The 13,443-nt window shown below is 33.6% G+C and overlaps 1 protein-coding gene across 1 annotated transcript in view; it reads right to left on the bottom strand.

The window, feature by feature from the left end:
- Positions 1 to 580: 580 nt before the first annotated feature.
- Positions 581 to 13,443, bottom strand: part of LOC132716797 (uncharacterized) — an 86,797-nt gene continuing 73,934 nt past the window's right edge. Inside the window, exon 2 of the mRNA XM_060700131.1 lies at positions 581 to 767. Coding sequence (XP_060556114.1) covers positions 581 to 767 — 187 coding nt within the window. The remainder of the gene's footprint in view (positions 768 to 13,443) is intronic.

Genomic DNA, 13,443 nt, shown 5'->3' with positions numbered 1-13,443 from the left:
CATCTTAAATCAGGATCTGCAGATGGTATGATACTGGTATGTTTCTCACTGGTCTGGCTAGCAGCATTGCTGGTGTAATGTTGAGCGCTGACCTCAGATGTAAAATGACTGCTGGCACTGCACTGAATGGTGTCATCTTCCGTGACACTGGGTTCCACGGTTTCAGCAGGATATGAAGCACTGCACTGGCTGGAGGTCCCAAGAGTACGAACAGTGTCATGTGAATGTTCTATCGTAGTCCTAGGTATAGATGAAAAAGTACTTTTGTTTATTTCAGACTCAGGTGTACCAGGAATGGTGATGGTTTCATTTTCAGTTATAGTCAGTTCACTAACATTGTCAGCACACAATCTAGCTTGGCGCATATGTTCCTTCCTTTTCCTTTTCTGGTCCGCGTAGAATTTTTTACGTCCTTTTTTTGGCATCTCTTATTCAAAATGCAAAATATATTTAAATCAGAGAAGGAAACAAATGTTTAGATAGCTTTTGTACACAACAAACATGCATGAGGGTATGCAAGTGCCGGTTACACAAAGTCAGTAACTAGTAATGACTAATGTCATAAATGCATTGTAACAGTTCAATTGTCACACTGGTCCTCGGATTCCGTTTTGGTTTTCTTGGTGGATGGTTCCACGCTGTCATCATTGGAGTCTTCTTGGGAGATGCCCAATTCCTCTGTATCATCTTTCTTGCTTTGCTTGCTGAGCAGTTCAATGCTGTCGTTGCCGGGATCATCTTGTGAGTTGCTCATGTCCTCAGTATCACTGAAAATAACATCCATGTTTAGTGTTTCAAGTTTTGCTTCTTCTACTTCCCGTTTTAGTGTCTTTACTTTAGACGCAAGCTCATTTTTTCCATGGACAGATGACTACAGTTCTGTGTCAATTTTGCATTTTTTGGTCAAGGGTACTGCAGTACTGAGTTAATGTTCTTTGCTTTTGTTCTAGGCTGTTAGATTTTCGTACAGCATTTGCAAGTGAACCGTTGGCATGAGAGTAAAACGCATTTAAAGTTGTCCTCATACACTTTATGGTTTCCTTCGCGTCACCTACGTCATTCTCAGACAGAGAATACAGACTTGCAATAAAAAGGACAATAACTGCATTTAGTCAAAATAGAGTTATGTTTCTTGTGCACTGCACTTCATCTCACTGCCCTTGACCATTGTATGAAGTTTCATTGAATTCCAACCATTAATTCTCAAGTTATGCACAATAAAAAGTAACAAAGGGAAAAAACTCTAAAATGAGTCAAGAAAGACTTATGGTTTCTAAGCACTGCCCTTTCTCTTAATATACTTGACCATTGTATGAAATTGTATTGAATTCAAACTAGTAGTTTTCAAGTTATGCTTTGGACAAGAAAAAAGCAAAGTAGCAAAGGGCAATAACTCTATAATAACTCTGGACAGAGTTATGGTTCGGTTCTTCTGCACTGCACTTCCTCTTATTGTGCTTGACCATTGTATGAAGTTTTTTTGAATTCCAACCAGTACTTTTCAAGTTATGCTTCGCACAAGGAAAAGTATCAAAGGGCAATAACTCTGTAATTAGTGAAGATGGAGTTATGGTTCTTATGCAACTCTAAATATACTTGACCATTGTATGAAATCGTATTGAATTCAAACTAGTATTTTTCAAGTTATGCTTTGGACAAGAAAAAAGCAAAGTGACAAAGGGCAATAACTCTATAATTACTCTGGACAGAGTTATGGTTCTTGTGCACTGCACTTCCCCTTATTGTGCTTGACCATTGTATGAAGTTTGAATTCCAACCAGTAGTTTTCAAGTTACATGTATGCACCGGACAGGGAAAAGTAACCAAGGGCAATAACTCTGTTATTAAAGAAGATGGAGTTATGGTTCTTGTGCACTGCACTTTTTCTCAATGTGCTTGACCATTGTATGAAGTTATATTTAATTCCAACACTTAGCCTTCAAGTAATAGTCCGGACAAAAGAAAGCAATGGAAAAGTAACAAAGGGCAATAACTCTGTAATTTCTTAAGATACAGTTATGTTTCTTGTGCACTGCACTTTTCCTTATTGTGCTTGACCATTGTATGGAATTGTTTAGAATTCCAACCAGAAGTTTTTAAGTTATGCTCCGGACAAGGAAAAGTAACAAAAGGCAATAACTCTGTAATTAGTGAAGATGGAGTTATGGTTCTTATGCACTGCACTTCCTCTCAATGTGTTGACAAATGTATGAATTTGTATTGAATTCCAACCATCAGTCTTCAAGTTATGCTCCGGACAAGGAAAATGCAACGGACGGCTGGACCGACCGACCGACCAACCGATCGACCACCGAGTGACTCCTATATACCCTCCCCAAAACTTCGTTTCGAGGGTATAAATATATGCAGGAAATGTTTATTAATATCAGAATTAGGGATGAGAAAAAAATACAGTCTGACTAAGACTCAAACCAGAATAGAAAGAAATGTTAACTGCATCAGAAGAATTGTCACTCAAAGAACAAACGAATTTGAAGACAATAAGGAGAATTACACGCAAAACAAGAAGTCAACTCTGAAAAGTGTCGTTAAGAAAGCATAATATATAGTTAACATTTATAAACTGTGGACACTGAAAAGTTACGAAGTGAAATAAAATTAATCATTTAATATTAAAGAAGTGCTTAAAAAAACTGACGATGAAACATTACTGACATAGAATTACAATGCTGAAAGTGAAATATTAAATAAACTGTTACAGTGAAGAATATAAATAGTATATAACTTTTACATGCATTGTACAGTAAAAATATAAATTGAAGCGCTAAATCAATGGACATTTGAATAAAATTGTGAAAGAGAATTAATAAATTAAATAAGAAGTGACTTGTGAAATATAAAAACATTGCATTGACTGGATGAATATTGTACCATAATAAACAAAAGTTATCATAAGAACTTCAGGACATATTTTGAGTTATCACAAGAACTCCGTGACATTTGAAAAATCCGTTATAAATCTATTAGCCTGGGCTTTATGTTTGCAACTCTCCACTTGAATTGGGTAATTAAGTATAGAAACGAAGAAGATCACAAATGAAAAGGTCAATATGTACGAATGAGCAAGTAGTTTGGAAATTTTACTCAAAACTACCAGAATTTTAAAAAAACATACGATGAAAAATGGACTAAAAGGTTCATCTGAAACATAATATAATATGTAGGGCAAGCTTAATTATCAAAGTTTAATTAAGCACCTCAAACTCCCCATTTAAAGGTAAAAATGACCATTTTTCACACGAGTTCTTCAAGTATATAGAAAAGTTTTCCACAGAAATCCGTAACATTTTCCAGGAACTCCGTGACAGTTATCATAAGAACTCCAAACAAGTTATCATAAGAACTCCATCCTTCGTGTAACACTTCCGCCCCGTGGTTAAACAAAATCGTAAAATAACACAACTTTTACATGAAGAACATGTTACTGGAACTATATGTAGCAAACAGGAACTTTTAATTAAATTCAGTAAAATTTACTTGTGACACTAAACGTCATATATGTTATAACATGGTTTAACATGTTTTAGTGACCTTGAAGACATTTATAGAAATTTGCTATGTAGTTATGCTACATATTTTATAACAGATTTCTTGATTGATAAAGAAATCTATAAATAGAACTTGAGATTTGTGATTCATGAAAAAAATGATCTCAAAAGACAATTGTTTATCAATTGACAGTGTTATGTACTTAGTAATTTATTTCATTATTTATATAATATGTGTGTTTAACAGTTGAAATTATTTAATTTGTTGTATATTTTAAGATTTTACATTTAAAAATTATTAATTTTGATTGATGGCAACAGGATTTTAGCCATAGAAACAAGGGGGCAATGTTGTGATTTGAAATTTGCAACTATAACTGTAACATAACTGAACTGCATGAACTCAACTCCTTACCTTAATTGACTTGAACTTGAGAAGTTATTTTTTCTTCTAATCTTTAATAGTGAGGGTATGTTGACATTTACTAGCCATAAAACATATAATGAGCTGTGTTTTACTAGAAATCAAAACACCAACGCATGTATACTGGTTATGAGCCAGATTTAATATATCCTATTTTATCCAATATGTTTCCTTGTTTATCCTCCATTTTCACGATGTGCAGCTCAATCTAACTTATAAGGGGAATTGTCACTTTCACTCGTTCCCTGCGATTAAAAATCCTATTGTTATTGTTTATAAATTATTTAAGTCACTGTTTTGCCAAGTAACAATGTTTAATTCCATGTATTTTTGTAGTTATGTTCCGTTTTCTTAGAAAAACGTGCTTCCACTTTCGCTTCAAGATGCCATTTTGAACTGTTTCCGGTACGTTGCTAGGGACGACCGGCTACAGCTAAGTTATTGACGAAATTCTGCGATCTGATTTTTGTGTATTTTCTTCATTGAAAAGGTATAACTTGTTAAAGATAATGCCATAATATTTGTAACAAAATGTTCTTTGTCCATTTTTATTATTTCATAGGTCTAAGACTCTATGTTTAAATTTCTAACCGTTTTGGTAAATCAACCAATATTTCTTGGTCGGACCAACCATTTTTTGGCACCAACCGCAACCACTTTGGTAAACCAACCACTTCAACCACTTTACTTTGGTTGGGATTTGTTCTGGGTATAAAAGGGCCCAGATTTTTGGTTGAAGAGCTCAGTCTTGACCAGAATTCCAGAGGCAAAACCCCGTTTTGTTGAGTTACAAATTTGAGCGGAAAAATTTATATTACATATTAAAGTAATTAAACTATTCTTGATAAATAACGATTTATTTATTCAGATTAAACAGTTCTGAGCTATTTTCTAGTTATTTAATCTTTATTACACATTTTTTATTAACACTTTATTGTTTGAAATAGATTATTTAACTGCTTGTTGAATTTAGTCACGGTTCACTGGTACGCTATTTTTCCGTGTTTACTATTCACGTGTTAGACATTATGATACATTAAATTAAAGAAGATCTATATTATTTAGAAAAACGGTTTTAACATAAATAGGACTTGAAAACTTTTGATGATTTCTACTACAAACTTTTACTTATTTATATTTTCGTATTGAATCTGTTGCTGAATGGTAAAAATACAATTGTGCTCATGTGTTGACAATTTATTATTTTGTTATTGTAACTTTGTTATAACCAAAATAAACTCGCAATTACTACTGGAATAAACAGTGTTTAAATGTTACAGAGAATTTATTTATCTATGTAGAGATAGTGTTCCGTTAATTCGCGAAATTAATTCATTGAATATTTTTAAATCTAGAATGAAAGAAAAGTTTAAAGCCCCAGTAGTACCTAAACACTTTTTGTTTGGTATAAGATATTTGTCAGTTTTACATGCTCGTTTAAGGAACAATTGTAGCAACTTACACGCTGACCTTTTAAAAATCATTTGAGAGCACTATATATTTTGCTGTCCATTATTTAAACCTCAGAGACTTATACTCTTCGCAGAAACCAGAATTTTTCATCCTTTTAATGTTGAGCTATTACTGTGGGGTAGAACAAATATTTGCGGCTGTCCAAAAATTTATCAAAACTACTGACCGTTTTCGAAACACATGATATTTCTGTAAATCGGCCAATTGTATTAATCCTAATAACCTGGTACCACAAATAATTGACAATCACATTTATGATGGACGTTTACTCCCAATGACGAATAATGCTAAATGCTGGATCCTTAACCTTGTCGTTATTATATAAATACATAAATAAAAAAAAATTTCTTTCTTACTTATTTCTTACATTGTTTTATATTTATATGTTAATCTGTCTTTATTTTTTTTCCTTTGTTCGCTTTATATGTATACATGTCACACTTTCTCATATAAATGCCATCAATGTTGATTAATATATTTTTCAGGGGGAGGGCCGATCGCTAATGTTGTAAGAACTTGGGCCCAACCCTTTTGCTATTTGTTATTTCGAAATCAATTTGTTCTCTGTATATTTACATGTATATATAATATAAATATATATATTTAAAATATGATTAAACTGAAACTGTTCCGTTAAAATTATAAGTAAAAGGTTTAAATGAGCAAAGTAGATATAGAATAGCAATCACTATAGAAGTAAACTGTGTGGAACCAACCAACTCCCTTTACAGACTACATAAATAAACTTCTACTGTGAGACAACACTACCAAAGGTTTTTACCTCACGGCCTAGACCGTGACAATATGATTTCTGTTGATTCTTCACGTTAAAAATATCAACTATGATAAAAACATATGAATGCAATAATTCTAATGCAAAAATGAGGCTTGTGGCTAAATGTACTTGTAAACATTATATGACTTCAACACCACTCTCGGCTGATGTGCTCCCTTGCTTTTGGTGATTGTATTACAAATTTGCTTATTTTGCATTAATCTAAAATCAAGTAAAGCTAATGTTTATACCAAGGCAAAGAGTAACAGCAAATGGCAAAAGTTATAAGTCAAAAGTCAAAAGATAAAAGTCATAAGTAAAAAGTGATAAATTATAAGTGAAAAGTCACAAGGCAAAACCTAAAAAAAAACGAGAAAATAAGTCAGCATTTATTACAAAGATCAATTATTATTTTTGAAATAACAATCATATATATTCCTTTTAAATACCATAATACATCCTATAAAGTATGGTTGCTATTTGTTGCGAATGAATAAGACGTTTGAATCTAATTACACATACTTGAAATTACACGTATAACTTATATGTCACGGTACGAATCTATTCAGTAGATGATGTGCAATCTCGGTCGGGACAGAACTAGCCCTGTAAGGGGTTCCGGGTTCGAATCCCGGTATGGCTGCATATCTTTCTCCCCCTGTGACATTTGGCATAGTGGAAAGTGTCCCTGCCAGTCACGCGGGAGACCGAGGTTCTATTCCTAGTCGGGCAGCCTTTTTGTAACCAGGGCTTGATAGAAGAGATACAACCAGAAGTCGATTCATATAGTGCAGTTAATCTCGTAATACGTATGCCAAAAACAAAAAGAAATACTGCATGTATTTTACGTAAAAAGTCACAAAATTGCACATACATATATTGTGATGTAAAAACTTTACAAATTAATATTTACAGGCTGCTGAGTTGGAAATCTTTAAAAGGACCATTAACTTGTACAATAAATGTGTTTAGATTTGATTTTTTAAATAACTTTAGGAAGATTCCCACTACACGTATGCTTTTCGTGAAAAATTACATGCAAAGACTGTTTAAGAAATGACCCGTTAAGGTATGACCATTCTAATGCACTACCTCCATTTCAAGAGTATTTACATTAGTTGCATGAAATCAGAGGGTTGTGGGTTCGAATCCCATAGGAGCCAACTTTTTTTTCTTCATTTTTTCTTTTAACAGTATTTTTGTATTTTTCTAACTATATTTAGATGGAAAAATATGCTCGTTTTCTATTATTATCATTTTTTACAGTAAATGCTAAATCTAAGAGCAAATACGACATATAACATTTTCAATGCTGTATATATTACGAAATAGCCGTTAAAAGCCTTCCATATTTCACAGAATGAATCAATATACTTCTAGAAAGATTTTAGCAAACTTTTATAGAAGCCTTTGACTAATGTAATTTTAGTGATTTTTATGCCCCCACAAAGTGGGAGCATATAGCGTTGCACTTGTCCGTCCGTCCGTACGTCCGTCCGCTCTCACGGGACAGTAATAATGTGGCTAGAGGGACAATAGGTAACTGTTCTTTCTTTTTGATGTCATTCATTCTGTAATGCTTTTATGTGGCTTTTTTCTTTTGTGTGGCTAAAAAGAACAATAGAGAGAACAGTAGAGTAGCCACATTATTACCGTCCCGTTAGAACATCCGTTCGCCGTCCGTCACACTTTCGTGTCCGGTCCATAACTTAGTCATTTATCAAAGGAATTTGAAATAACTTGGCACAAATGTTAGTTATAATAACAGTCCTACGCATAAACCCAAGATTTCCAGTTTTTCCCAAAATTTCCTATCTCTGGTCAGTGATGAGCATTTAATTATAATTACACGGCTTGTCACTGTATTACTGATAGCAGCACCCTTGAATGTTTTATGATCCTATCATGTAAGCTTGAAGACATAGAGAACATTTTAGATGTAATGTAAAGAGTTACATACAATTTTATAAAATAGTTAAAGACAAAAAAAATTGGATTACATTAAAAAAGGTTTTTAATCACTTACAACTCACAATGAAAATAATTGTGTAAATTACTTTCATATTAAAGGCATATCATACCTCAGTGATTTACATTCTTTTTCTTTTTTTCAGAAGGAGCAAAATAATGTTTAGTAATAATAATAATTGATTCAAAGCATTATTGAAGCTTATCATTCAATCTAGTAGGAAAAGAGATGAATGTGAATTTAAAAAAAAAAAGGTACCAAAATGATACAAGCATAAAGTAAATAAAGTTTTTAAAGTAAAATTCTAAGTTCAAAGAGGAAATATCTCTTGAAATAAGGATGCTAGAGTTATAAACCGTGTCATGCATGATGTAAGTAATAACAAAGGACAATTATCCTAAGTCTAGAGTTGATGTCATTTATAATAACAAAGATAATTCTTAGAAATATATAAATTTAAATCTCTGATTCATAAATGAAATGGAGATAATTCTAGAAATACAGGACTTGATATAGATGTTGATAAGAAACATTTTTATGCCGGCGAAGGGAGGCATATTAAAATCGCACCGTCCCTCTGTCTGTCTGGACATCCGTCTGTCTGTGCGTCCCCACATCATTCCTGTCCGGACTATAACTTTGTCATGCATGGAATGATATTAAAATAACTAGGCGTTAATGTCTACCACATCAAGACGATGTGTCGCGTCCAAGAATTACGTCCCTACCTCAGAGGTCAAGGTCACACTATCATTTTTAAGTTTCACTTTATCACAATAAAAGTTTATAGGTTCACACATTTGTGTCCGGAATGTAACTTTGTCATGCATGGAATAATTTTAGAATAACTAGGCATAAATGTCTACCACATCAAGACGATGTGTCGCGTCCACTTATCACGCCCCTACCACAAAGGTCAAGGTCACACTACCATTTTGAAGTTCACTATATCAAAATTACAGTTTATAGTTACACACATTCGTGTCCAGACTGTCATGCATCAAAGGATTACAAAATAACTAGGCAGAAATATCTACCACATCAAGACGACATGTCGCGACTGAGACCCCTATCCCTACCTTCAAGGTCAAGGTCATACTTATAGTTTGAAGGTATTCATTCATTCGAGAAGAGTTTGAAGATACACATTCATGCCCGACTGTAACTTTGTTAACAGTTAATAGTGATTTACTAGCTGATAAGCCCTTACTGAGATTCAGCAGGCTTGAAGGGTTTATGCGTAGGACTGATAAGACGATGTGTCATGCGCAACAACAAGACCCCTACCTCCAGGATCAAGGCCGCACTTGCTCATTCAAGGTCAACGTTGTCTATTTGAGGTTATATGTCGTGTCCGGTCCATAACTTTCTTATCTTTGAAGGGATTTTAAAAAAATACTTGCCACAAATTGTTCACAATAATGAGACGATGTGTCATGCGTTAACAACCGGTCACCTACCTCCAAGGTCAAGGTCACACTTGGAGGTCAAATATTAACATAATCTGTTATAGGGTATATTTTGTGTCCGGTCCATAACTTTTTCATAGATCCAAGGATTTTGAAAACACTTGGCACAAAAAGTCACAATAATTAGATGATATGTCATGCGTAACACCTGTGTCCCTACCTCCAAGGTCAAGGTCACACTTAGAGGTCAAAGATTTACATAGTCTGTTATAGGTTATATTTTGTTTCCAGTCAATAACCTTTTCATAGTTCAAGGGATTTTTAAAAAATCTTTGCATAAATAATCATGATAATAAGACGGTATGTCAGGCGCAAAACATGGGTCCCTACCTCCAAAGTCACACTTAGAGGTCAAAGATAAACATAGTCTGTTAAAGATTATATTTTGTGTCCGATCAATACCTTCTTCATAGTTCAAGGGATTTTTAAAAGATATAAAAATTTAAATTCCGTGTTTCATTTTATTTCTTTAAATAATTTATTGTTGCATTTGCAGATCTAGCATTGATCATAATTTTGGACTGAAAGTCCTGAGATCCATACCTCAATCTTTTGAAATAGCACAATTTTATATTGTAACAATCATGACGAGTTATGGCCCTTTAATACAGGTACTCCATTTGCAGGTAAACATACGTAAAGAATACGTTGCACTAGAAACTATTTTTTTAAGGTTAGTTTGCTATTACTCTGTTGTAAATAATAATGCAAGTATTCCTTTGATGCAATTTTAATGAAATGTAAAAATAGTTTCTACTACAATGTTTTAATTGACAAACTATTTTTTTTAAAGTTAGTGTGCTATTACTCTGTTGTAAATAATAATGCAATTATTCCTTTGATGCAATTTTAATGAAATGTAAAAATAGTTTCTACTACAATGTTTTAATTGACATTTGTAATGCAGACTATATGATCTATATAAAATTATTAGCAGGTGCTCGTTTCTGTATAATTGTATTGTAACTAGATAATATTAAGCCAATCATAAATAGCCGTAATAGGGCGTTGTTGTGCAAAGCATATATAAGCAGAGGAATTCAAGGTGAGTTGGGTCTTCCGACTTCCCTTCGCGGCGTGCACGTCGCTCGGAAGGCATAGGTCACACCAGATGGGTGACCTAGTTAGGTCACTTAGCTGGTGTGACCTAGCCAACGGCGAGGGATGTGGCCCTAAAGAGAGCTGCTGCTCCCGGAAGAGGGGCCTTTCCTCTATTGTCAACCATTGTTCAAGAAGCGAGGAATTGGGTCCTAGAGAAGGTCTACGACGAACGACAGCATGAAAAGACCTCCGTCGCGGCTCTACGACATCGACGACGTTGCAGGCGAATAAGTCCTCCGTTGCAGGCTCTACGACCAGCAATCGTAATAGAGGCCGACTAGTCTGGGACATATGGGAAACCGGCGCCCAGAATAAATAAAACCTAAAACAACAACAAAAGTGAGTTGGGTTTTTGTTGGTGGAAGTCAGATTGTCAACATCTAATCTTGGACTTTGAAGTTATACCTGCTATATATTGTCTGTTATCCGTGTTCTCTAGGGGGCAACGCTACCGGAGAGGATTGCAGGTTTTTATATAGTAGAAAGTAAACCGGGCTGCAGGATATTTGTTGGATAATTGTTTGGAGTTAAATAAAACAGAAACATAGGAAATACGAGCATAGTATAATAGGTAGACATCGAGACGGGTTATATGTTGACTAGTGTAAACAAATATATCAATATTGTGTATTGTTTATCTAATATTTGTTTAATTCAAGTTGATTAATTTATATTCCAATTATTTTGAAATCATTAGTCTTCAATCATTTAGGTAAGGAAACCTAGAGGAAAATTATTAATATAATTTATTGAATACAAATACGTAGATTTAAGCTCGGTACACGTTACAATATAAAACTTCCCCGAGGCGGTGGAAGTTGGTAACTCTGTTACAAATTCTTGTAACTTTTGGAAACTATAACAGGAAATCTAAAATGAAAAGGTTTCGGGAAATCAAAATAAAAGCATTTCTTGGACATGATGGGCATTAAAGGATAAGTGAAATATTATGTTTTTTTCCGGTATTAAACCTTTATGGAATATATTTTCACTGTTTAAAACTATGCATTTAACATAATTTATTCATGACTTATTTCATAAAATGTACCTTAAACTAAAATATAATGTGATTATCAGATACGGTTTTAGGTCATCATATTTTAACCTATATTAATTAGTAAAACGATTGATTATTTAGCAAAAAACTCATCCATGGGTTTTTACTCTTTTGTGACATTATATCATTGTTTAGTCTTAAAATAATTGAATACTTCAATTAGATATCAAAATATCAAATTGAAGTGAAATATGCTAGAATACCTGTGCGTGAACACCAAAAATAAAACGCTTTTGAGAAATAATGACACTATTTTCGTTTTAAGATTTAATGCAGTGGTTTCTAAAAACCGGGTTTCCTTCCTCTTACTAATTACAAAACACCATTTTATATAATTACATAATTTACTTTTTACTGATACACTTACGTAACATAGATTTTAAGGGAATCGTGTTCATATTTCAGTTGCAGTGTAACAAAAAAAAAGATTAAATATACTTTTTGAAAGACACATTACCCACAACATTGTAACAATATCCAATATCCAATAACAAAAAAAACCCATTTATTTTGTTCAGGTCGGAACTTCTTATTAAACTGGTATTTACTCATGTTCTCCGAGATGAGATTATGACAGTTCATTATAACAAAGCACAAATACGAGATCACGATGTCAATAATCAGATGAAAATTCTTGACTATCATTTTTCTCATGCACTCTTATTGTCTACAGTAAAAGTTCACAGTACAAGAACTTTTAAATTAAAGCAATTACTAAACGGGAGGCACATGTTACTAAACGAGATTAATATATATGCTACTTAATGTTCCCCCACTATGGAGGCGCCTGTGGCATTTAGATTTACAAGTGTCCGTCCGTCCTTCCGGCTGTCCGTTCTCATGTTGTGTCGCACGTAGCTCATAAAATATTTGACCTACTTTACAGGAATATTGTTCAGCATGTGAAGTTGTGCACCTGGGTGTTTGCGTGTAGATTAATTTAGTATTTGTAGAGTTACTGTCCTTGGCTTAGTGAAATTTGCAAGTTTTAACTTGTGTCGCACGTAACGCAAAAATATTTGACCTAGAGTCATGAAACCTTACAAGAATGTTGCTCAGCATGTGAAGTTGTGCACCTGGGTATTTTCGTGTAGATATTTTTAGTATTTTTAGAGTTATTGCCCTCGAATTAGTAAAAATTTCCAATTTTCAACTTGTGTTGCACGTAACTCAAAAAAGTATTTGACCTAGAGTCATGAAACCTTACAAGATTGTTGCTCAGCGTGTGTAGTTGTGCACCTGGGTACTTTTGTGTGGATATTTTTAGTATTTTTAGAGTTATTGCCCTTGACTTAGTAAAAATTTCCAATTTTCAACTTGTGTCGCACGTAACTCAAAAAATATTTAACCTATAGTCATGAAACCTTACAGGAATGTTTGTCAGCATGTGAAGTTGTTCACCTGGGTATTTTCATGTGGATATATTTAGTATTTTTAGAGTTATTGCCCTTGAATTAGTAAAAAATTTCCAATTTTTAACTTGTGTCACACGTAACTAAAAAATATTTGACCTAGAATTATGAAACCTTACAGAAATGTTGCTCATCATGTGTAGTTGTGCACCTGGGTATTTTCGTTTGGATATTTTTAGTATTTTTAGAGTTATATCGAATTGCCCTTGACTTAGTAAAAATTTACAATATTTAACTTGTGTTGCACGTAACTC

This window comes from Ruditapes philippinarum, unplaced genomic scaffold (genome assembly GCF_026571515.1).
Source record: "Ruditapes philippinarum isolate M1 unplaced genomic scaffold, ASM2657151v2 ctg1606_1_1_1_1, whole genome shotgun sequence".
In the NCBI taxonomy this organism is placed as follows: Eukaryota; Metazoa; Mollusca; class Bivalvia; order Venerida; family Veneridae; genus Ruditapes; species Ruditapes philippinarum.
This window is presented reverse-complemented; position numbering and strand designations above follow the sequence as displayed.